The sequence below is a fragment of the Entelurus aequoreus genome, linkage group LG19 (genome assembly GCF_033978785.1).
Source record: "Entelurus aequoreus isolate RoL-2023_Sb linkage group LG19, RoL_Eaeq_v1.1, whole genome shotgun sequence".
Classification (NCBI taxonomy): Eukaryota; Metazoa; Chordata; class Actinopteri; order Syngnathiformes; family Syngnathidae; genus Entelurus; species Entelurus aequoreus.
Genome location: NC_084749.1, coordinates 2415764 through 2441966, shown reverse-complemented (window position 1 = coordinate 2441966; position 26203 = coordinate 2415764). Strand labels below are relative to the sequence as shown.

Sequence of the window (26203 nt, the reverse complement as noted above, 5' to 3'; positions counted from 1 at the left end):
TATATATGTATATATATATATATATATATGTATATATATATATATATATATATATATATATATATATGTATATATATATATATGTATATATATATATATATATATATATATATATATATATATACATATACATATATATATAACATTATATATATACTTGCAGTGTGTATATTGTACATATTACATATTGTTATGAAGGTGTCTGTTACTACATTATATATATACTTGCAGTGTGTATATTGTACATATTACATATTGTTATGAAGGTGTCTGTTACTACATTATATATATACTTGCAGTGTGTATATTGTACATATTACATGTTGTTATGAAGGTGTCTATTACATTATATATATACTGCCAGTGTGTATATTGTACATATTACATATTGTTATGAAGGTGTCTGTTACTACATTATATACATACTTGCAGTGTGTATATTGTACATATTACATATTGCTATGAAGGTGTCTGTTACTACATTATATATATACTTGCAGTGTGTATATTGTACATATTACATATTGTTATGAAAGTGTCTATTATTACATTATATATATACTTGCAGTGTGTATATTGTACATATTACATATTGTTATGAAGGTGTCTATTATTACATTACATATACACTTGCAGTGTGTATATTGTACATTTTACATATTGTTATGAAAGTGTCTATTATTACATTATATATATACTTGCAGTGTGTATATTGTACATATTACATATTGTCATGAAGGTGTCGTTACTACATTATATATACACTTGCAGTGTGCATATTGTACATATTACATATTGTTATGAAGGTGTCTGTTACTACATTATATATATACTTGCAGTGTGTATATTGTACATATTACATATTGTTATGAAGGTGTCTATTACTACATTATATATATACTTGCAGTGTGTATATTGTACATATTACATATTGTTATGAAGGTGTCTGTTACTACATTATATATATACTTGCAGTGTGTATATTGTACATATTACATATTGTTATGAAGGTGTCTGTTACTACATTATATATATACTTGCAGTGTGTATATTGTACATATTACATATTGTTATGAAGGTGTCTGTTACTACATTATATATATACTTGCAGTGTGTATATTGTACATATTACATATTGTTATGAAAGTGTCTATTATTACATTATATATATACTTGCAGTGTGTATATTGTACATATTACATATTGTTATGAAAGTGTCTATTATTACATTATATATATACTTGCAGTGTGTATATTGTACATATTACATATTGTTATGAAGGTGTCTGTTACTACATTATATATATACTTGCAGTGTGTATATTGTACATATTACATATTGTTATGAAGGTGTCTGTTACTACATTATATATATACTTGCAGTGTGTATATTATACATATTACATATTGTCATGAAGGTGTCTATTATAACATTATATATTTACTTGCAGTGTTTATATTGTACATATTACATATTGTTATGAAGGTGTCTGTCACTACATTATATATATACTTGCAGTGTGTATATTGTACATATTACATATTGTTATGAAAGTGCCTATTATTACATTATATATATACTTGCAGTGTGTATATTGTTCATATTACATATTGTTATGAAAGTGCCTATTATTACATTATATATATACTTGCAGTGTGTATATTGTACATATTACATATTGTTATGAAAGTGTCTATTATTACATATATACTTGCAGTGTGTATATTGTACATATTACATATTGTTATGAAAGTGTCTATTATTACATTATATATATATACTTGCAGTGTGTATATTGTACTTATTACATATTGTTATGAAGGTGTCTATTATTACATAATATATATACTTGCAGTGTGTATATTGTACATATTACATATTGTTATGAAAGTGTCTATTATTACATTATATATATATACTTGCAGTGTGTATATTGTACATATTACATATTGTTATGAAAGTGTCTATTATTACATATATACTTGCAGTGTGTATATTGTACATATTACATATTGTTATGAAAGTGTCTATTATTACATTATATATATATATACTTGCAGTGTGTATATTGTACATATTACATATTGTTATGAAAGTGTCTATTATTACATTATATATATATACTTGCAGTGTGTATATTGTACTTATTACATATTGTTATGAAGGTGTCTATTATTACATAATATATATACTTGCAGTGTGTATATAACACATTGATGGAGGGTTTTAAAGATGTTTTAGAGGGCTTTCAAGGCAACAGTGACTCCCTTTTTTTTTTAATCGTCATTAAAATCCTAATTTAAAAAAAAATTGTGTTCTTATCTCTCATAATGATTGTGAACGATAGGCAAAATTCCCAAAAAAGTGCAGTTCCCCTTTAAGGAGCTCCAGGAAAAACATAGGTGCAAGATCCTCTGACAGGACCGCATGGCTGTTTTTGAGGATCTACGGCATCGAATTTAAGGGCCACATTTGGCCTGTAGGGCCTGAAGTCTAATAGAGTTCACTGCAATTGACACTGTACTTGTCCTCCAGCTGTCCATGAAGGGACCTCCAGGTCACATGGGTCTTGCGGGGAGATCAGGCCCGCTGGTAAGCCACACTTCTGACCTTGACCATTTTTGAAGAAGGATTAGTGCCACCTTTTAGCGCCACCATGTCAATAACATTTACTCTTCAGGGTCCTCCTGGCCCCGCCGGCCACAAGGGAGACATAGGAGACCCCGGCCCTCCGGTAAGAATGTTTACATCACTGCAAGCTTCCCTCCGTCGTTCTCTGTCCTTGTCACCGTATCGATCTCCCTTCATCCTCTTGCATTATTTAGTTTTTTGCTCCATTTGCCTTGTTTGCCTTTTGAATACAGGGACCTCAAGGGTTGCCAGGAACCCAAGGGAGTAATGGAAAGGCAGGAAAGAGGGTGAGTACCAGTCTCGATCAAAACCCTTATCTGGTGCGCTCGTGAGTTGAAGCCTTTTGATTGGTGTTATAGGGGCGTGCTGGAACTGATGGCGGGCGTGGAATTCCGGGTGAAACCGGCACTAAGGTAAGCAAACTATAGGGTCCGACACAGAGCTGGGCAAATATTTCCACTCGGGGGGCCACATTGAGAGAAAAAATGTGTCTGTATAAATGATATATACACATTTAGCTGTAAAAGTCTGCTGTAAAATCCCTTTTTTTTTTCCAGGAACACTAATACCAAAAGTCACAATGTCACATAGAGTTCTAAAAAAGTTATGACAGACCACCTCAAAAAAAAACGGAATGGAATTTTACAGTTTTTTTACTGAATGGGACACCCAAAATGTACATGAAAATAAAGAAAGTGGGATTTACAATATTAACTATGAACAATAAAACACTGAATATTAACAACATATGAACATCACCCCTCTTTTACGTGGGATTTACAACATTAACTATGAACAATAAAACACTGAATATTAACAACATACGAACATCACCCCTCTTTTACGTGGGATTTACAATATTAACTATGAACAATAAAACACTGAATATTAACAACATACGAACATCGCCCCTCTTTTACGTGGGATTTACAATATTAACCAAGAACAATAAAACACTGAATATTAACAACGTATGTACATCGCTCCTCTTTTACGTGGGATTTACAATATTAACTATGAACAATAAAACACTGAATATTAACAACATACGAACATCGCCCCTCTTTTACGTGGGATTTACATTATTAACTATGAACAATAAAACACTGAATATTAACAACATATGAACATCGCTCCTCTTTTACGTGGGATTTACAATATTAACTATGAACAATAAAACACTGAATATTAACAACATACGAACATCACCCCTCTTTTACGTGGGATTTACAACATTAACTATGAACAATAAAACACTGAATATTAACAACATACGAACATCACCCCTCTTTTACGTGGGATTTACAATATTAACTATGAACAATAAAACACTGAATATTAACAACATACGAACATCGCCCCTCTTTTACGTGGGATTTACAATATTAACCAAGAACAATAAAACACTGAATATTAACAACGTATGTACATCGCTCCTCTTTTACGTGGGATTTACAATATTAACTATGAACAATAAAACACTGAATATTAACAACATACGAACATCGCCCCTCTTTTACGTGGGATTTACATTATTAACTATGAACAATAAAACACTGAATATTAACAACATACGAACATCGCCCCTCTTTTACGTGGGATTTACAATATTAACTATGAACAATAAAACACTGAATATTAACAACATATGAACATCGCTCCTCTTTTACGTGGGGATTTACAATATTAACCAAGAACAATAAAACACTGAATATTAACAAAATACGAACATCGCCCCTCTTTTACGTGGGATTTACATTATTAACTATGAACAATAAAACACTGAATATTAACAACGTATGAACATCGCTCCTCTTTTACGTGGCATTTACAACATTAACTATGAACAATAAAACACTGAATATTAACAACATATGAACATCGCTCCTCTTTTACGTGGGATTTACAATATTAACTATGAACAATAAAACACTGAATATTAACAACATACGAACATCGCTCCTCTTTTACGTGAGATTTACAATATTAACTATGAACAATAAAACACTGAATATTAACAACATATGAACATCGCTCCTCTTTTACGTGGGATTTACAATATTAACTATGAACAATAAAACACTGAATATTAACAACATACGAACATCGCCCCTCTTTTACGTGGGATTTACATTATTAACTATGAACAATAAAACACTGAATATTAACAACATATGAACATCGCTCCTCTTTTACGTGGGATTTACAATATTAACTATGAACAATAAAACACTGAATATTAACAACATACGAACATCACCCCTCTTTTACGTGGGATTTACAACATTAACTATGAACAATAAAACACTGAATATTAACAACATACGAACATCACCCCTCTTTTACGTGGGATTTACAATATTAACTATGAACAATAAAACACTGAATATTAACAACATACGAACATCGCCCCTCTTTTACGTGGGATTTACATTATTAACTATGAACAATAAAACACTGAATATTAACAACATACGAACATCGCCCCTCTTTTACGTGGGATTTACAATATTAACTATGAACAATAAAACACTGAATATTAACAACATATGAACATCGCTCCTCTTTTACGTGGGGATTTACAATATTAACCAAGAACAATAAAACACTGAATATTAACAACATACGAACATCGCCCCTCTTTTACGTGGGATTTACATTATTAACTATGAACAATAAAACACTGAATATTAACAACGTATGAACATCGCTCCTCTTTTACGTGGCATTTACAACATTAACTATGAACAATAAAACACTGAATATTAACAACATATGAACATCGCTCCTCTTTTACGTGGGATTTACAATATTAACTATGAACAATAAAACACTGAATATTAACAACATACGAACATCGCTCCTCTTTTACGTGGGATTTACAATATTAACTATGAGCAATAAAACACTGAATATTAACAACATACGAACATCGCTCCTCTTTTACGTGGGATTTACAATATTAACTATGAACAATAAAACACTGAATATTAACATATGAACATCGCTCCTCTTTTACGTGGGATTTACAACATTAACTATGAACAATAAAACACTGAATATTAACAACATACGAACATCGCTCCTCTTTTACGTGGGATTTACAATATTAACTATGAACAATAAAACACTGAATATTAACAACATATGAACATCGCTCCTCTTTTACGTGGGATTTACAATATTGACTATGAACAATAAAACACTGAATATTAACAACATATGAACATCGCTCCTCTTTTACGTGGGATTTACAATATTAACTATGAACAATAAAACACTGAATATTAACATATGAACATCGCTCCTCTTTTACGTGGGATTTACAATATTAACTATGAACAATAAAACACTGAATATTAAAATGTTTTACTTCTCAGACCAGCTCCTCCATAGGCATCTTTTACAATCAAGCAAAACACAACACAAATGTAACAAACAGCAAAATATGAATGCAAGGTGTAATAAACACCTACAATATGATATATTATCACTTTTATGCATAAATTTGTTGTAAACAATTTGCTTCCGCATCTGATCCTGACACATGCGTTTGGGGTTGGCTGCTCTGAAAACAAACCCCGCCCACTCTGCTTTGTTCCTGGTCTAAACTGCTGTGACGTAGATTACCGGTACATTGAAATACTTTCTATAGTTCAAGACATACGGTCATATTTTGTAGTGCACAGCTTTTCGAAGCAGGGTTTAAAGCAGAGCTGGGCAAATATTTTGACTGGGGGGGGCCACATTGAGAGAGAAAATGTGTCTGTGGGACCAATGTGTATGTGTGGAATAAATGATATAATATATATATATATATATATATATATATATATATATAATATAAAATATTAAAAATATGCCTGATTAGCACTCCAACAAGTCAATAACATCAACAAAGCTCACCTTTGTGCATTCACGCACAGCATAAAACGTTTGGTGGACAAAATGAGACAAAGAAGGAGCGGCACAAAACACCTCTTTCTGTGGCAGCGTCGGAGAAAGTTGTACATGTAAACTAGTGTTGTAACGATACCAATATTTTGGTACAGGTACCGGTACCAAAATTATTTTGATACTTTTCGGTACTTTTCTAAATAAAGGGGACCACAAAAAAATTGCATTATGGGCTTTATTTGAACAAAACATCTTAGGGTACATGAAACATATGTTTATTATTGCAGTTAAGTCCTTAAATAAAATAGTGAACATACAAGACAACTTGTCTTTTAGTAGTAAGTAAACAAACAAAGACTCCTAATTAGTCTGCTGACATATGCAGTAACATATTGTGTCATTTATACACCTATTATTTTGTACACATTATTAAGGACAAGCTGTAGAAAATGGATTATTAATCTACTTGTTCATTTACTGTTAATATCTGCTTACTTTCTCTTTTAACATGTTCTATCTACACTTCTGTTAAAATGTAATAATCACTTATTCTTCTCTTGTTTGATACTTTACATTAGTTTTGGATGATACCACAAATTTGGGTATCGATCCGATACCAAGTCGTTACAGGATCATACATTGGTCATATTCACGTCCGGGGGCATATTTACTGAGTTTATAAACATAATATACATTTTAAAAAAACGAATGAAGATGTGATGCCAAAAAATATGGACGTAATTATAGTAGTATCGACTAGATACGTGCCTGTACTTGGTATCATTACAATGGATATGAGGTGTAGATCCACCCATGGCGTTTGTTTACATGCTGCGGGATCGGTACGTTTCAGAGGCGATATAGTACCGAAAATGATTCATTAGTATCGCGGTACTATACTAATACAACCCTAATGTAAACACACTATGATGAGTTCAAGGATCGCTGAAATTAGTAGGACAAAACGGTGCTTGCCAAATACTCTCATCAGTGAAGCATGTTTAATATAAACAGTGGGATTTCAAACAATTAGGAAGGTTCGTGTCATGTTTGTTCTCCTACAGAAAATATATTAAAATTTTCACACATCTCTGAAAGAGGTCCAGGGAGCCACTAGGGCGGCGCTAAAGAGGTTGGTATCAGACAAGGTAACAGAAGGTTACTTCCCCTAACTGTTCCCATAACATTGGACGGTTACAACTGTCCCACATTAAGATTCAGGTGGAATGAAGGGGACTAATGACTTTGCAAATGTTGACCCATCCCCACCCACATGCACATTTTTCTGTGTTACCTCACAGGGTGACCGAGGTTTCGACGGCCTGCCGGGACTGCCAGGCATCCAAGGACATAAGGTGGGTTCCAGCCATTACCGCACACTCCACACCTCCGCGCTCTAACGCCTCCGCGTCACACGCGGCAGATGTCCGTTTGCATCATCGCCGTGATTCAGCGTTAACGGTGTACACCCAGGTGGCATCTGCTTCAAGCCCCGTTAACGTTTGTGGACAAACATTTTAAACGGCGTGGGTAAGGCGGCTGAGCAGCTAACTGTTTCTCCATACACAGTGTGCAGTGTTTCCCGTAAACTGCCAAGATACCTGTGGCGGTGGGGGCGTGGCTTAAAGGCCTACTGAAATGAATTTTTTTTATTTAAACGGGGATAGCAGATCTATTCTATGTGTCATACTTGATCATTTCGCGATATTGCCATATTTTTGCTGAAAGGATTTAGTATAGAACAACGACGATAAAGATCGCAACTTTTGGTATCTGATAAAAAAAAGGCTTGCCCCTACCGGAAGTAGCGTGACGTAGTCAGTTGAACATATACGCAAAGTTCCCTATTGTTTACAATGATGGCCGCATGAAGTGAGAGAGATTCGGACCGAGAAAGCGACGATTTCCCCATTAATTTGAGCGAGGATGAAAGATTTGTGGATGAGTAAAGTGCAAGTGAAGGACTAGTGGGGAGTTGAAGCTATTCAGATAGGGAAGATGCTGTGAGAGCCGGGGGTGACCTGATATTCAGCTGGGAATGACTACAACAGTAAATAAACACAAGACATATATATACTCTATTAGCCACAACACAACCAGGTTTATATTTAATATGCCACAAATTAATCCTGCATAAAAACACCTACGTCTTTGTTATGCTAACTCCTAGCTCCTATGCTAGCTCCTAGCTCCATAGAACACGCCAATACAATTCAAACACCTGATCAACACACACAATCACTCAGCCCAAAAGACCGTTCACCTAACCCAAGGTTCATAAAGCTTATATATTTTTAAAAAGTTACGTACGTGACGCGCATGTACGGTACGGTACGTGTTATGCTAGCTCCTAGCTCCTCTGCTAGCTCCTAGCTCCATAGAACACGCCAATACAATTCAAACACATGATCAACACACACAATCACTCAGCCCAAAAGACCGTTCACCTAACCCAAGGTTCATAAAGCTTATATATTTTAAAAAAGTTACGTACATACGCAAAAAAAAGCCAAAGCTGCATACTCACAGTAGCACGTCTGCGTCTTTGTCATCCAAATCAAAGTAATCCTGGTAAGAGTCTGTGTTGTCCCAGTTCTCTACAGGCGTCTGTGTATCCAAGTCAAAAGTCCTCCTGGTGAGAGTCTCTGTTATCCGAGTTCTTCCATCTTGACTGCATCTTTCGGGAATGTAAACAAAGAAGCGCCGGCTGTGTACTGTTGTGGCTGACTACGTTCGAAAAATACGTCCATTTCGCACCGACAACTTTCTTCTTTGCTTGCTCGGCTTCCTTCTCCATAATGCAATGAACATGATTGAAACAGATTCACGAACACAGATGTCCAGAATACTGTGGAATTATGAAATGAAAACAGAGCTTTTTCGTATCGGCTTCAATGTGGAAGGCATACCCGTGTTCGCCGGGCTACGTCACGCGCATACGTCATCCTCAGAGGCGTTTCGAACCGGAAGTTTAGCGGCAAATTTAAAATGTCACTTTATAAGTTAACCCGGCCGTATTGGCATGTGTTATAATGTTAAGATTTCATCATTGATATATAAACTATCAGACTGCGTGGTCGGTAGTAGTGGGTTTCAGTAGGCCTTTAAGCATGGTCACCATGACATCATCGAGTAATTTGCATCATTTACTACAATGATTTGATTTTCTCTAAAAAGGCTCAAAAAATGTATACTTACTAATTAATAATAACAGTTTTGTTTTAAACGTCCATCCATCCATCCATTTTACAATATAATTACAACACTTTATGTACATATTTATATACAGATTTGAACAATAAGTTATTCACTGAAATATATCTATTAATTGTGCTTCTTACAAAAAATATATCTTATAAAATATAAAAGCTAAAATGTCTCAAAGCTCTGCCCCTTTAATTAGTGCATACTAAATAATTTAACTTTAGCCTACTACTACAACCATATTATTTACCAGCAACATAAAGTGAAACAGAGGCAGAGGTGTCTTGCCACAGTCAGTAACAAATAAACAGAAAACAGTAGTGGTGGTAGATAGACACAGAGCTTCATCAAACATCTGATCCACTGAACAAAGAGCTCCAAAAATCTTGAACTTTAGACTGCCATCAGTTTTACTCCCTACACTTAACCATGTGTTTCCTACTGCCTGCAGACTTTGCACCCTTTGTTATATACACATGTTGTGTTTCTAATAGAAATACATTTAATAAAGTCAAATACAAATAAGGCAACAAGAGACGTATCCTACACTTCTCTTTTGTAAAGTAAATCTGAACAGCCAATGGGGAGCAGTGAGCAGCAGCGGTGGCCGCGCCCGGGAATAATTTTTGGTGATTTAACCCCCCCCAATTCCAACCCTTGATGCTGAGTGCCAAGCAGGGATGTAACGGGTCCCATTTTTTTGGTAGTCTTTGGCATGACTCGGCCGGGGTTCAAACTCGCGACCTGCCGAACGGTGCAGGAAACGATCGGCGGGAAATTATTTTTGCTCCGCTGCTCCCAGTCTGTGGAACGCTATCCCTGACCACCTGAGGGCACCACAGACTGTGGATGCTTTGAAAAAAGACTTTTTTTAGATAAATGCATACTAGTTTTAGCTATTTGGCTGTTGTAGTTTTTATTTATTTTTTATTATCTTTTTATTTTTTTTAATACACTGTAGCACTATTATTATTATTATTGTTATTTCTCTGGCGTTTCGGTGCTCAAACAGGCTCTGGGGGGGACACACTTTACTGTCGGACGTCATTAAAAAGACACTTTGGCGTAATAGGGAAGCTTTAAATAAACGAGAGCTAATGTGCTTGTATTTTCTTCAGGGGGACCGAGGGAAGCCCGGTCCTCATGGGCCTGTCGGAGAGGCAGGAGAGAAGGTGAGTGTGGCTTTTTGTTTGTGGCGCATTTTCTTTTGCAAGGTTAAAGGGGATTTTATATCCGGATAAATGGATCAACCCTACATGCCGTGTGGAAGCTGCAGTCCTGCTCTGGTTTCGAGAAAGAAACCCAATTCAACCACATTGTAGTTCATGCACTTCAGATTTTTTCCTCTAAAAAGACTGGACTGAACTTTCTGTCAAGATCAATTGATGCGGTGAAAGAAAGCAGTCTTATTACTCTTTTAGATAGTTACGGATGTTTCAGAGTCTTATCGGCGAGGGGCTGAATCGTTTAAATGAGCTCCTTTCACACATTGAAGATATGTATTTATTCCGCACTCATTTTGATAAAGTGAGTTGAATTACTGTTTTTTTTTTTAATAGGGATCAGACGGACCCGTCGGGCCAAGCGGACAACCTGGCGAACCTGTGAGTACAACACAGCTATACCATTCAAACAAGGCCATAAATGGGGTCCGGCGGAGGAACATGTAAAAAGTTACTGCATAAACAATCATACATGTAATGTATGATTAAATGTAATATCAGAAACTATCAGTTTTCTTATTATCGTTTTGTTTTGTTGTTTTTTTTAAAAATTAAATTAACATAAAAAACACAAGATACACTTACAATTAGTGCACCAACCCAGAAAACCTCCCTCCCCCATTTACACTCATTCCCACAAAAGGGTTGTTTCTTTCTGTGCGTTACAGAATCAATGTTAAACTCCTTTTATTTGTTTTTAAATGTCTAAACAACCTCGCGCCAACATATCTCTCCGACCTCCTTCAGCCTTACTGCCCCACCCGATCCCTAAGATCAGCCGATCTTAGGGATCAGGCGCCCTAGGCAAGATTTTAGGTGGCGCCCCCCCACATCGGCAGTGACGTGTATATACTCACAAGAAACCGAATAGCTTTGTCTTTGACCTTTTTTTTTTACTTAAAGAAAGCAAATTAACATATTATATGAGAATGTTATGTTATGATTATCTTTAACCGAATCACAGCAGTGCTCAAATTAAAAAACAGCATTCCCTCTCATGTGATATTGCTTAATTAACATTAACGATGTGCACTTTAACAACTAGGCTTACAACTATACCTAATATATAAAGGGGTGGAAAAGTGACTATTACCTGCAGGGCAAACATTAGCTAACCAGAAGGCAATAACAATGTCAACAGAAAACACCTGCTTAAAAGATCTAATACAAATGTCCCTGAGGAATGTAAGGTGGGAGTACTGTAATTACCTCACGTTACATTATTATTTTCTATAACAATTTAGTCCCCTCCACAATATTAACCCGACGTTAAAACAGAACTAGCTATTTATTGATGAGCAATTGCCGAATCATGTAACATTAGCTTAATGCTAAAAAACCACGTTATTATCACATTCTGTAACAGACAAATAACTTCATGTAGGCTAACGTTACCTCCCTGCTACCTCTGTCTTTTTCTCGTTTCTCCTCCTCTTCTTTTCTATTTTTTCGTCCCTGGGCACCTGACAGTTTTGGCCGTTTTGACATCTTGTGTTGATTTTTTGATGCGGTGACGTCCATAAACAGTCATGATACGGGAAGGGAGGGGGCGCACCGTGCGGGGGGAGGGGGGGGCGTAATGTTGTAACAAATAATATTTCTTTTAAATAGGCTTTACTTTGCATTTTAATTAACGTGGGATTATTTTTTGTATTTAGAAATAATAGTACCAACTTTTTTTTTTTTTTTTTTTACTCCAACATTTGTGGCACTGGCGTGGCGCCCCCTGATGGACGGCGCCCTTAGCATTTGCCTATACGGCCTATGCCACGGGCCGGCCCTGCACAAGGCTGAAGCTTAGAGGTGACAGAGCTTTCGCTGCTGCTGCTCCCAAGCTCTGGAACGACCTACCTCTGAGTGTTAGACAAGCCTCCTCTCTTCCTGTTTTTAAATCTCTCTTAAAAACATACTTTTATTCCATGGCTTTTAACACTGAGTGATATCCATCTTGCAATGGCGCCCCATAATACACCTGCTGTGAACCTGTTTTTATGTTTTATTTATTTATTTTTTATCGTGTTCTGTTTGTGTTGTGTTGTGTTTGCTCGGTTCTCGTATCATCTTTTAACCTGCCCATTGTACAGCACTTTGGCTACCCCTGTGGTAAATTTTAAATGTGCTTTATAAATAAAGTTGATTTGATTTGTTATTAATATTCTGTTCCTATATTATATATCAATATATATCAATACAGTCTGCAAGGGATACAGTCCGTAAGCACACATGATTGTGCGTGCTGCTGGTCCACTAATAGTACTAACCTTTAAAGGCCTACTGAAATGATTTTTTTTTATTCAAACGGGGATAGCAGATCCATTCTATGTGTCATACTTGATCATTTCGCGATATTGCCATATTTTTGCTGAAATGATTTAGTATACAACAACGACGATAAAGTTCGCAACTTTTGGTCGCTGATTTAAAAAAAGCCTTGCCTATACCGGAAGTAGCGTGACGTCACAGGAGCTAGTATTCCTCACAATTCCCCGTTGTTTACAATGGAGCGAGAGAGATTCGGACCGAGAAAGCGACGATTACCCCATTAATGTGAGCGAGGATGAAAGATTTGTGGATGAGGAACGTTAGAGTGAAGGACTAGAGAGGCAGTGCAGGGTGTATCTTTTTTCGCTCTGACCGTAACTTAGGTACAAGGTCTCATTGGATTCCACACTTTCTCCTTTTTCTATTGTGGATCACGGATTTGTATTTTAAACCACCTCGGATACTATATCCTCTTGAAAATGAGAGTTGAGAACGCGAAATGGACATTCACAGTGACTTTTATCTCCACGACAATACATCGTTGACGCACTTTAGCTACGGAGCTAACATGATAGCATCGGGCTCAAATGCAGATAGAAACAACATTTTTAAAAAACCCTGACTGGAAGGATAGACAGAAGATCAACAATACTATTAAACCATGAACATGTAAATACACGGTTAATAATTTCCAGCTTGGCGAAGCTTAACAATTGAAGCTAACTTAGCTACGGAGCGGCGGCGGGCGTTGTAGCTTTCGACGACACCCCGGCCGCCATCAAAGTCGGCAAGAAACATATATTACCCCAAAGTTACGTACGTGACATGCACATATCGACACGCACGTACGGGCAAGCGATCAAATGTTTGGAAGCCAAAGCTGTACTCACCGTAGCGCGTCTGCTATCCTGCTCAAACACAACACAACCTCCTGATTGTGTTGCTGTAGTCCGCCGCTAATACACCGATCGCACCTACAACTTTCTTCTTTGCAGTCTCCATTGTTCATTAAACAAATTGCAAAAGATTCACCAACACAGATGTCCAGAATACTGTGGAATTGTTCGATGAAAACAGAGCAGTTTGTATGGTGACACATTGGGTACGAATACTTCCGTTGCCGTCGTGACGTCACGCGCATACGTCATCATACATAGACGTTTCCAACCGGAAGTTTAGCGGGAAATTTAAAATTGCACTTTATAAATACTTTATAAGTATTGGCATGTGTTGCAATGTTAAGATTTCATCATTGATATATAAACTATCAGACTGCGTGGTTGCTAGTAGTGGCTTTCAGTAGGCCTTTAACAGTTAATTTTACTCATTTTCATTCATTACTAGTTTCTACGTAACTGTTTTTATATTTTTTTACTTTCTTTTTTATTCAAGAAAATGTTTTTAATTTATTTATCTTATTTTATTAATTTTTTTAAAAAGGACCTTATCTTCACCATACCTGGTTGTGCAAATTAAGCAAAATAATGTGTTAATTCCACGACTGTATATATCGGTATCTGTAATTTAGAGTTGGACAATATCGGAATATCGGATATCGGCAAAAAGCCATTATCGGACATCCCTAATGTAGGTTCTTAAGTGCATGTTTGGGCTCGCAACGGGTCGAAAATTCTTGGTGATTGGAGAACAAAAAAGGACTAGTTTGTGAATTTTAGAAATACTTAAAGCAAAACATCAAGCCATACATCTTCTTCCACTTATCCGAGGTCGGGTCCCGGAGGCAGCAGCCTAATGGTTTGAAGGGTTTGAAAAGGTTGAAAAATGTGGGAATTGTGCAACTTGGAAAACTGTCCCATTTATTTCAATGGGAAATTTGGGAATTTTGGGAAAAGTGGGATATCTTCAAAATGATTAAGAGCATGAATGTCCTGAATGATTGAATTGGTTGGTGTTGGAATTGTTTAAATCCGTCAAGAAATGTTGAAGTAGTAAATGGTATTAGGGAATTTCGGAAAAATCTGGAATTTTTTTGAAAATGGTAAAAAACTTGAATAGTCTGAATGAGTTGAAATGGTTGGTGGTTAAAATTTTCCAAAACGGTCAAGAAATGTTGAAGTAGTAACATGTTGAATTGAGAAATGGTATTACAGAATTCCTGGAATTTCGGGAAAACCGGGAATTTTTTCAGTTAAAAAAATAACTTAGTTTTTTTTTGTCCTAATTAAGAGGAATGTTTTGACGGTGGAACGGTTGAAATGCGTTGAAAAATGTGGAAGGAGTAGTTGACAGAAAAAAAGGGTGAAAATAGGGCTTTGGAAAACCAAGAATTCTGGAAAATCCTGGAATTTTTTTGAACTTGGAAAAAGGGCAGTTTGAATCTTTAGAATGGTGGAATGTGTTGAAGGTGGAATGGTTTAAATCGGTTGAAAAATGTGGAAATGGTGGAAGCTTGAAAAAAGCCAATTCATTTTGAATGGGAAAAATGTCCCGGAAAAGCTGGAATTCTGGGAATTCTGGGAATTTTTTTTAATTTTTCAAGGGAAAGCCTGCAATTCCCGAATAGGCTGAACAGTTTGAAGTTGGAACGGTTTGAATCGGGTGAACAATGTGGAAGGTAGAGCGCGCCAAAATCTGGAGAAGAAGAAGAATAATAATAAATGTTTTGATTTTTTTAATTGTTGATTTTATTATTTCATAGATTAATCAATCATTTCACAATGTAATAATTGGTTTCAATATTTCATGTTTTATTTCAGTAATGTCGCATTTAAGTCAAATCGGGAATTTTTTGGAAAATGGTTAAAAAACTTGAATAGTCTGAGTTGAAATGGTTGGTGTTAAAATTTTCCAAAACGGTCGAGAAATGTTGGAAGTAGTAACATGTTGAATTGAGAAATGGTATTATGGAATTTCTGGAAAACTGGGAATTTTTTCAGTTAAAAAAATAACTTAGTTTTTTTTGTCCTAATTAAGAGGAATGTTTTGACGGTGGAATGGTTGAAATGCGTTGAAAAATGTGGAAGGAGTAGTTGACAGAAAAAAAGGGTGAAAATAGGGCATTGGAAAACCAAGAATTCTGGAAAATCCTGGAATTTTTTTGAACTTGGAAAAAGGGTAGTTTGAATTTTTAGAATGGTGGAATGTGTTGAAGGTGAAATGGTTGAAATCGGTTGAAAAATGTGGAAATGGTGGAAGCTTGAAAAAAGCCAATTAATTTTGAATGGGAAAAATGTCCTGGAAAAGCTGGAATTCTGGGACATCTGGGAATGTTTTGAATTTTTCAAGGGAAAAGCCTGCAATTCCCAAATAGGCTGAACAGTTTGAAGTTGGAACGGTTTGAATCGGGTGAAAAATGTGGAAGGTAGAGCGTGCCAAAATCTGGAGAAGAAGAAGAAGAAGAATAAATAGATGAATTTTGGTGTAGAAAACCATGTGTGAATGTTTTGATTTTTTTAATTGTTGATTTTATTATTTCATAGATTAATCAATCATTTCACAATGTAATAATTGGTTTCATTATTTCATGTTTTATTTCAGTAATGTCGCATTTAAGTCAAATCGGGAATTTTTTTGAAAATGGTTAAAAAACTTGAATTGTCTGAGTTGAAATGGTTGGTGTTAAAATTGTCCAAAACGGTCGAGAAATGTTGGAAGTAGTAACATGTTGAATTGAGAAATGGTATTACGGAATTCCTGGAATTTCTGGAAAACTGGGAATTTTTTCAGTTAAAAAAATAACTTAGTTTTTTTTGGTCCTAATTAAGAGGAATGTTTTGACGGTGGAATGGTTGAAATGCGTTGAAAAATGTGGAAGGAGTAGTTGACAGAAAAAAAAGGGTGAAAATAGGGCATTGGAAAACCAAGAATTCTAGAAAATCCTGGAATTTTTTTGAACTTGGAAAAAGGGTAGTTTGAATTTTTAGAATGGTGGAGTGTGTTGAAGGTGGAATGGTTTAAATCGGTTAAAAAATGTGGAAATGGTGGAAGCTTGAAAAATGGCCAATTCATTTTGAATGGGAAAAATGTCCCGGAAAAGCTGGAATTCTGGGAAATCTGGGAATTTTTGGAATTTTTCAAGGGAAAGCCTGCAATTCCCGAATAGGCTGAACAGTTTGAAGTTGGAACGGTTTGAATCGGGTGAAAAATGTGGAAGGTAGAGCGCGCCAAAATCTGGTGAAGAAGAAGAAGAAGAATAAATAGATGAATTTTGGTATGGAAAACCATGTGTGAATGTTTTGATTTTTTTAATTGTTGATTTTATTATTTCATAGATTAATCAATCATTTCACAATGTAATAATTGGTTTCATTATTTCATGTTTTATTTCAGTAATGTCGCATTTAAGTCAAATCGGGAATTTTTTTGAAAATGGTTAAAAAACTTGAATATTTTGAGTTGAAATGGTTGGTGTTAAAATTGTCCAAAACGGTCGAGAAATGTTGGAAGTAGTAACATGTTGAATTGAGAAATGGTATTATGGAATTTCTGGAAAACTGGGAATTTTTTCAGTTAAAAAAATAACTTAGTTTTTTTTGGTCCTAATTAAGAGGAATGTTTTGACGGTGGAATGGTTGAAATGCGTTGAAAAATGTGGAAGGAGTAGTTGACAGAAAAAAAAAGGGTGAAAATAGGGCATTGGAAAACCAAGAATTCTAGAAAATCCTGGAATTTTTTTGAACTTGGAAAAAGGGTAGTTTGAATTTTTAGAATGGTGGAAGCTTGAAAAATGGCCAATTCATTTTGAATGGGAAAAATGTCCCGGAAAAGCTGGAATTCTGGGAAATCTGGGAATTTTTGGAATTTTTCAAGGGAAAGCCTGCAATTCCCGAATAGGCTGAACAGTTTGAAGTTGGAATGGTTTGAATCGGGTGAAAAATGTGGAAGGTAGAGCGCGCCAAAATCTGGAGAAGAAGAAGAATAATAATAAATGTTTAGATTTTTTTAATTGTTGATTTTATTATTTCATAGATTAATCAATCATTCCACAATGTAATAATTGGTTTCAATATTTCATGTTTTATTTCAGTAATGTCGCATTTAAGTTAAATCGGGAATTTTTTGGAAAATGGTAAAAAAAACTTGACTAGTCTGAATGAGTTGAAATGGTTGGTGTTAAAATTTTCCAAAACGGTCGAGAAATGTCGGAAGTAGTAACATGAAAAAGGGTAGTTTGAATTTTTAGAATGGTGGAATGTGTTGAAGGTGAAATGGTTTAAATCGGTTGAAAAATGTGGAAATGGTGGAAGCTTGAAAAATGGCCAATTCATTTTGAATGGGAAAAATGTCCCGGAAAAGCTGGAATTCTGGGAAATCTGGGAATTTTTGGAATTTTTCAAGGGAAAGCCTGCAATTCCCGAATAGGCTGAACAGTTTGAAGTTGGAACGGTTTGAATCAGGTGAAAAATGTGGAAGGTAGAGCGCGCCAAAATCTGGAGAAGAAGAAGAAGAACAAGAAATGTTTAGATTTTTTTAATTGTTGATTTTATTATTTCATAGATTAATCAATCATTCCACAATGTAACAATTGGTTTCATTATTTCATGTTTTATTTCAGTAATGTCGCATTTAAGTCAAATCGGGAATTTTTTGGAAAATGGTAAAAAAAACTTGAATAGTCTGAATGGTTGGTGTTAAAATTTTCCAAAACGGTCGAGAAATGTCGGAAGTAGTAACATGTTGAATTGAGAAATGGTATTACGGAATTCCTGGAATTTCGGAAAAACCGGGAATTTTCGAGCTATAGTCATTGAGACATTTGTTAGAATAAATAAATACGTAGTGCTTGGGGCTTAATTTTAGTGATTTTCTCTATTATCTTATGATGGGTTATATATGGGCGATGGATTACGGCCAAAACGTAATGACAATATCCGGGCGTTCTGCTCCGCCGCTCCCAGTCTGTGGAACGCTCTCCCTGACCACCTGAGGGCACCACAGACTGTGGATGCTTTTAAAAAAAGGCTTAAAAACCCTTCTTTTTTTTAAAAATCCTTTTTTTTAGATACATGCATACTAGTTTTAGCTATTTGGCTGTCTTATTTATTTTTTTATTTTTATTATCTTTTTATTTATTTATTTTTTAATACACTGTAGCACTTTGAGGTTGTTTACTCAATGTTAAGTGCTTTTTACAAATAAAATCTATTACTATTATTAGGGATGTCCGATAATGGCTTTTTGCCGATATCCAATATTCCGATATTGTCCAACTCTTTAATTACCGATACCGATATCAACCGATACCGATATATACAGTCGTGGAATTAACACATTATTATGCCTAATTTGGACAACCAGGTATGGTGAAGATAAGGTCCTTTTTTTTAAAAATTAATAAAATAAAATAAGATAAATAAATTAAAAACATTTTCTTGAATGAATGAATGAATGAATGATCTTTATTGTCATTGTGCATGTACAGGTACAGGTCCAACGAAATTTAGATTGCTTCCCTGAGGTGCTTTGCATTTTTTTTTAAAAAAGAATAAACCACACAATATACAAAAACAACACAGTATACACAATATGCAATATACAATGTGGCCTAAGACCACTCTAGGAGGCAATGTAAAAGAAAACGAGACAGTAAAAAGTATAAAGTGACTCGAGAGGAGTAATGCTGAATCCCAGTGTGCTAAGGGGGTGGGAGTCAGCATTTCCTACCTCCTATGCTGTGCAGGCTTTTTATTGTGGATTAATTGTGTGAATAAATATGATAAATATTGTCCAGTTGGCATGTAATCGCTGATTGCACAGTCATGTTGCACGTGAGGGAGTTGTTTTTTTTTTTTTTTTTTTTTTACAATTTAGCTGCGTTTAGTGCAGTTATGGCCCGGGGGTAGAAACTGTTCCTGAGTCTATTTGTGCGGGTTCGCATGGTTCTGAAACGTCTGCCGGAAGGCAGCCGATCGAAGTGGCTGTTGCCGGGGTGGGATGGGTCCTTGAGTATGTTGGCTGCCTTCTTCAGGCAGCGGGAGTTATACAGTTCTTCCAGGGAGGGGAGGGGGCAGCCGATGATTTTTTTGGGCCGAGTTGACGACCCTCTGGAGAGCTTTCCTCTCTGCTGCTGTGCAGCTGCAGAACCATACGCAGATGCAGTATGTGAGGAAGGACACCAGCAGATCCTGTCTCAGGTGGAGATTCCTGAGTACTCTCAAGAAGTAGAGCCTCTGCTGTGCCCTCTTGACGATGGCCGTGGTGTTGGACGTCCAGGACAGGTCCTCCTCCAGGTGAACTCCCAGGAAGCGTAGGGATGAGACTCTTTCCACACAGCCCCCGTCGATGTACAGGGGCTGTATGGTAGTTTTTCTCCTCCTGCTGTCCAAGATCACTTCCTGGGTCTTGAGCTGGTTCAGCTTCAGGTTGTTCACCCTGCTCAACACTGCCAGCTGCTCCACCTCGTCTCGTCGACCCCAGAGATGCAGCCCACCACCGTTGTGTCATCGGCAAACTTTATGAAGTGATTGCCGGGGCGGGTGGCTGTGAAGTCGTGGGTGTAGAGTGAGTAGAGCAGGGGGCTCAGCACGCAGCCCTGAGGTGAGCCGGTGCTGAGGCTGAGGGCTGTGGAGGTGTGGGTACCCATCCTCACCCTCTGGTGGCGGTCAGTCAGGAAGTCTTTAATCCAGAGACAGGTGGGGTTGGATATTCCGAGGTCTGCTAGCTTGGTCACCAGTCTGTCAGGTAAGATGGTATTAAATGCAGAGCTGAAGTCTACAAAGAGCAGCCGTACATAGCCCCCCTGACCCCACCATGTACAGGATACCGGTACTTTACTAATACCGGTATCCTGTATTACTAGGGATGTCCGATAATGGCTTTTTTAAAAATTACCGATACCGATATCAACCGATATATACAGTCGTGGAATTAACACATTATTATGCCTAATTTGGACAACCAGGTATGGTGAAGATAAGGTACTTTTAAATTAAAAATTAATCAAATAAAACAAGATAAATAAATTAAAAACATTTTCTTGAATAAAAAAGAAAGTAAAACAATATAAAAACAGTTACATAGAAACTAGTAATGAATGAAAATGAGTAAAATTAACTGTTAAAAGTTAGTACTATTAGTGGAGCAGCAGCACGCACAATCATGTGTGCTTACGGACTGTATCCCTTGCAGACTGTATTGATATATATTGATATATAATGTAGGAACCAGAATATTAATGACAGAAAGAAACAACCCTTTTGTGTGAATGAGTGTAAATGGGGGAGGGGAGGTTTTTTGGGTTGGTGCACTAATTGTAAGTGTATCTTGTGTTTTGTATGTTGATTTAATTAAAAAAAAACAAAAATAAAAACGATACCGATAATAAAAAAAACGGTACCGATAATTTCCGATATTACATTTTAAAGCATTTATCGGACATCTCTAATTATTATTATTATTATTATTATTATTATCCTTGGAGGAATACCATCAAAATTAAAGCACAAAAGCCCCAACCACGTAGTTCATTACTAGCAACTACCAACACCATAGTTGGCGTATAACACGCAGAGAAAATGAAATGCATCTCAGGCGGTAGAAGCAAGACGACGGATACATTCCGAATGTTATCAATGTTACAAAGTGCCTCTTGAATTGATGTGATGCGGGCGGACGAGATCCAAGAGCGTGGCTGGTGAGGCTGTCATTCCTCTTATGCGTCTCTGCAGCAAAACACACCAGCCTATCGACTCGCACTCCATCTTCCTCCCAGTAGGAGCTCTGGGCTCAGCGGGCTGCTGTCTCACCCAAATGCATCACCGTACGCGGGAAGGAAGGAAGTGCCATGAGACATGCTCGTGTGTTAGGCTGCAGAGCAGAAACTGTATGGAGCTGCTCGGTTCCCACTGGTATTATTGTCATGTGCAGTAAGAACCTATGCATTAAGTAGGTACTTTATTGGGTAGCTTTGCAGACATATTACATGACATACAGTCGCGATCAAAAGTTTACATACACTCGTGAAGAACATAATGTCATGGCTGTCTTGAGTTTCCAATATTTTTTTACAACTCTTATTTTTTTGTGATGGAGTGATTGGAGCACATACACTGACTTATAGCATATAACAATATTATATTACTGTTAAGCAAACTATGAATAATAAAACACGTGTCTTTTATCATAGCTACACGTATGAGAAAAAAAGTGCGTGAAAATCAGTGGTATCCAGTGAGGTAAGATGAATTAAATGCGCTGACAGTTCATTGCTCCTGCCAAATGAATTGCGCTGAGTGGAGCGGATCACCACTCCAAGATGGCGGCCCCGCGTCTCGTCAGCGCCAGTAGGCAGTAGCGCTCGATGCTGCGTACCCTTAGATGTCTATGAGCTTGTGGGTGTATGTATTATTTTTTTTACAGCTACCATCGAATTACCGCTTGTTAATAACACGATTGAGCGTGCATCATTCTTTTTCCACGGCGGCGCATTACCTTGCTGTCAGAAGTGCTTCGGTTTCGAGAGAGGAACTGGAGATTAGTCGAGCACGGCCGCCATGATGCCAGCGTTTCGCGCCACAATATCGCCAGGAAGGAGCCGCGTCACGACGCAGGAGCGCATGCGCCGCTGCCGAACGTAAACAAACATGGCGGCGACGACGAGTCGCATTGAGGACGCTGAAGTTGTCTGGAAAAGGAAGCTTGGAAGCGTATACAATTCAAGTTTGCAGGACGGACTGAGGAGGTGAGAACAATACAGTTGGCTTTGTCACTGACGGAAGAAGCTAAGTTCCGGTGTTGGGCGCTGGGAATGTTCTAAATGGGGTCCCAGGGGCCCCATCAAGTCGTAAAAATGGGGTCCCACTTTTTTGTAAGCGTTTTGAAAACAAATGATAAATGTATGCATTGTCCTGTTATATCTCACATTCTATATTGTTTTGGAAAAAAGGTTGTCATAAACGTTACTTAATTCATTTTTAAAAAAAATACAAAAGAAAACACATGTTGAAATACCCTTTTTAGAGCTAATATCTACCCAAACGACCACTTTTCTGCTGCCAAAAATTGATTTCAAGTAATATTTTGGTATTGACACATCTCATGTCTGCATATTTTACTAGAATACCCTTATGGGCATTACATATATTAACATCAAGTACCCACTGTACTGTTTACTTGTTGTAATACCCTTTTTAGAGCTAAAATATACCCAAATGACCACTTTTCTGTTGCCAAAAATTGATTTCTAGTAATATTTTGATATTGACACATTTAACCTCTGCATATTTTATTAGAATACCCTTATGGGCATTACATATATTAACATCAAGTACCGACTGTACTGTTTACTTGTTGAAATACCCTTTTTAGAGCTAAAATATACCCAAACGACCACTTTGACGCTGCCAAAAATGTATTTCAAGTAATATTTTGATATTTACACATCTCATGTCTGCATATTTTACTAGAATACCCTTATGGGCATTACATATATCAACATCAAGTACCTACTGTACTGTTTACTTGTTGAAATAACCTTTTTAGAGCTAAACTATACCCAAACGACCACTTTTCTGTTGCCAAAAATTGATTTCTAGTAATATTTTGGTATTGACACATTTAATCTCTGCATATTTTACTAGAATACCCTTATTGGCATTACATATATCAACATCAAGTACCTACTGTACTGTTTACTTGTTGAAATACCCTTTTTAGAGCTCAAATATACCCAAACGACCACTTTTCTGTTGCCAAAAATTGATTTCTAGTAATATTTTGATATTGACACATTTAATCTCTGCATATTTTACTAGAATACCCTTATGAGCATTACATATATCAACATCAAGTACCGACTGTACTGTTTACTTGTTGAAATACCCTTTTTAGAGCTAAAATATACCCAAACGACCACTTTGACGCTGCCAAAAATGTATTTCAAGTAATATTTTGATATTGACACATCTCATGTCTGCATATTTTACTAGAATACCCTTATGGGCATTACATATATCAACATCAAGTACCGACTGTACTGTTTACTTGTTGAATTACCCTTTTTAGAGCTAATATCTACCCAAACGACCACTTTGCTGCTGCCAAAAATTGATTTCAAGTAATATTTTGATATTGACACATCTCATCTCTGCATATTTTACTAGAATACCCTTATGGGCATTACATATATCAACATCAAGTACCTACTGTACTGTTTACTTGTTGAAATAACCTTTTTTGGGCTAAACTATACCCAAACGACCACTTTTCTGTTGCCAAAAATTGATTTCTAGTAATATTTTTTTATATTGACACATTTAATCTCTGCATATTTTACTAGAATCCCCTTATGAGCATTACATATATCAACATCAAGTACCTACTGTACTGTTTACTTGTTAAAATACCCTTTTTAGAGCTAAAATATACCCAAATGACCACTTTGCTGCTGCCAAAAATGTATTTCAAGTAACATTTTGGTATTGACACATTTAATCTCTGCATATTTTACTAGAATACTCTTATGAGCATTACATATATCAACATCAAGTACCTACTGTACTGTTTACTTGTTAATATACCCTTTTTAGAGCTAAACTATACCCAAACGACCACTTTTCCGTTGCCAAAAATTGATTTCTAGTAATATTTTGTACATATATCAACATCAAGTACCTACTGTACTGTTTACTTGTTGAAATACCCTTTTTAGAGCTAAAATATACCCAAACGACCACTTTTCTGTTGCCAAAAATTGATTTCTAGTAATATTTTGATATTGACACATTTAATCTCTGCATATTTTACTAGAATACCCTTATGGGCATTACATATATCAACATCAAGTACCTACTGTACTGTTTACTTCTTGAAATAACCTTTTTTGGGCTAAACTATACCCAAACGACCACTTTTCTATTGCCAAAAATTGATTTCTAGTAATATTTTGATATTGACACATTTAATCTCTGCATATTTTACTAGAATCCCCTTATGGGCATTACATATATCAACATCAAGTACCGACTGTACTGTTTACTTGTTGAAATACCCTTTTTAGAGCTAATATCTACCCAAACGACCACTTTGCTGCTGCCAAAAATGTATTTCAAGTAATATTTTGGTATTGACACATCTCATCTCTGCATATTTTACTAAAATACCCTTATGGGCATTACATATATCAACATCAAGTACCTACTGTACTGTTTACTTGTTGAAATAACCTTTTTTGGGCTAAACTATACCCAAACGACCACTTTTCTGTTGCCAAAAATTGATTTCTAGTAATACTTTGGTATTGACACATTTAATCTCTGCATATTTTACTAGAATACCCTTATGAGCATTACATATATCAACATCAAGTACTTACTGTACTGTTTACTTGGTGAAATACCCTTTTTAGAGCTAATATCTACCCAAACGACCACTTTGCTGCTGCCTAAAAATGATTTGAAGGGTATTTCAAAAAGTAAACAGTACAGCAGGGGTCACCAACCTTTTTGAAACCAAGAGCTACTTCTTGGGTAGTGATTAATGCGAAGGGCTACCAGTTTGATACACACTTAAATAAATTGCCAGAAATAGCCAATTTGCTCAATTTACCTTTAACTCTATGTTATTATTAATAATTAATGATATTTACACTTAATTGAACGGTTTAAAAGAGGAGAAAACACGAAAAAAATGACAATTAAATTTTGAAACATAGTTTATCTTCAATTTCGACTCTTTAAAATTCAAAATTCAACCGAAAAAAAGAAGAGAAAAACTAGCTAATTCGAATCTTTTTGAAAAAATTAAAAAAAGAATTTATGGAACATCATTAGTAATTTTTCCTGATTAGGATTAATTTTAGAAGTTTGATGACATGTTTTAAATAGGTTAAAATACAATCTGCACTTTGTTAGAATATATAACAAATTGGACCAAGCTATATTTCTAACAAAGACAAATAATTATTTCTTCTAGATTTTCCAGAACAAAAATTTTAAAAGAAATTCAAAAGACTTTGAAATAAGATTTAAATTTGATTCTACAGATTTTCTAGATTTGTTTTTATAGTTTTATAGAAACTATAAAAACT

The 26203-nt window shown here is 35.9% G+C and overlaps 1 protein-coding gene across 1 annotated transcript in view; it reads left to right on the top strand.

Moving 5' to 3' along the window:
- The window catches only part of LOC133634991 (collagen alpha-1(XI) chain-like), a 277932-nt gene that overhangs the window by 172613 nt on the left and 79116 nt on the right, over window positions 1-26203 (top strand). Inside the window, exons 14-20 of the mRNA XM_062027654.1 lie at window positions 2537-2593; window positions 2682-2735; window positions 2866-2919; window positions 2992-3045; window positions 7831-7884; window positions 10852-10905; window positions 11293-11337. Coding sequence (XP_061883638.1) covers window positions 2537-2593; window positions 2682-2735; window positions 2866-2919; window positions 2992-3045; window positions 7831-7884; window positions 10852-10905; window positions 11293-11337 — 372 coding nt within the window. The remainder of the gene's footprint in view (window positions 1-2536; window positions 2594-2681; window positions 2736-2865; window positions 2920-2991; window positions 3046-7830; window positions 7885-10851; window positions 10906-11292; window positions 11338-26203) is intronic.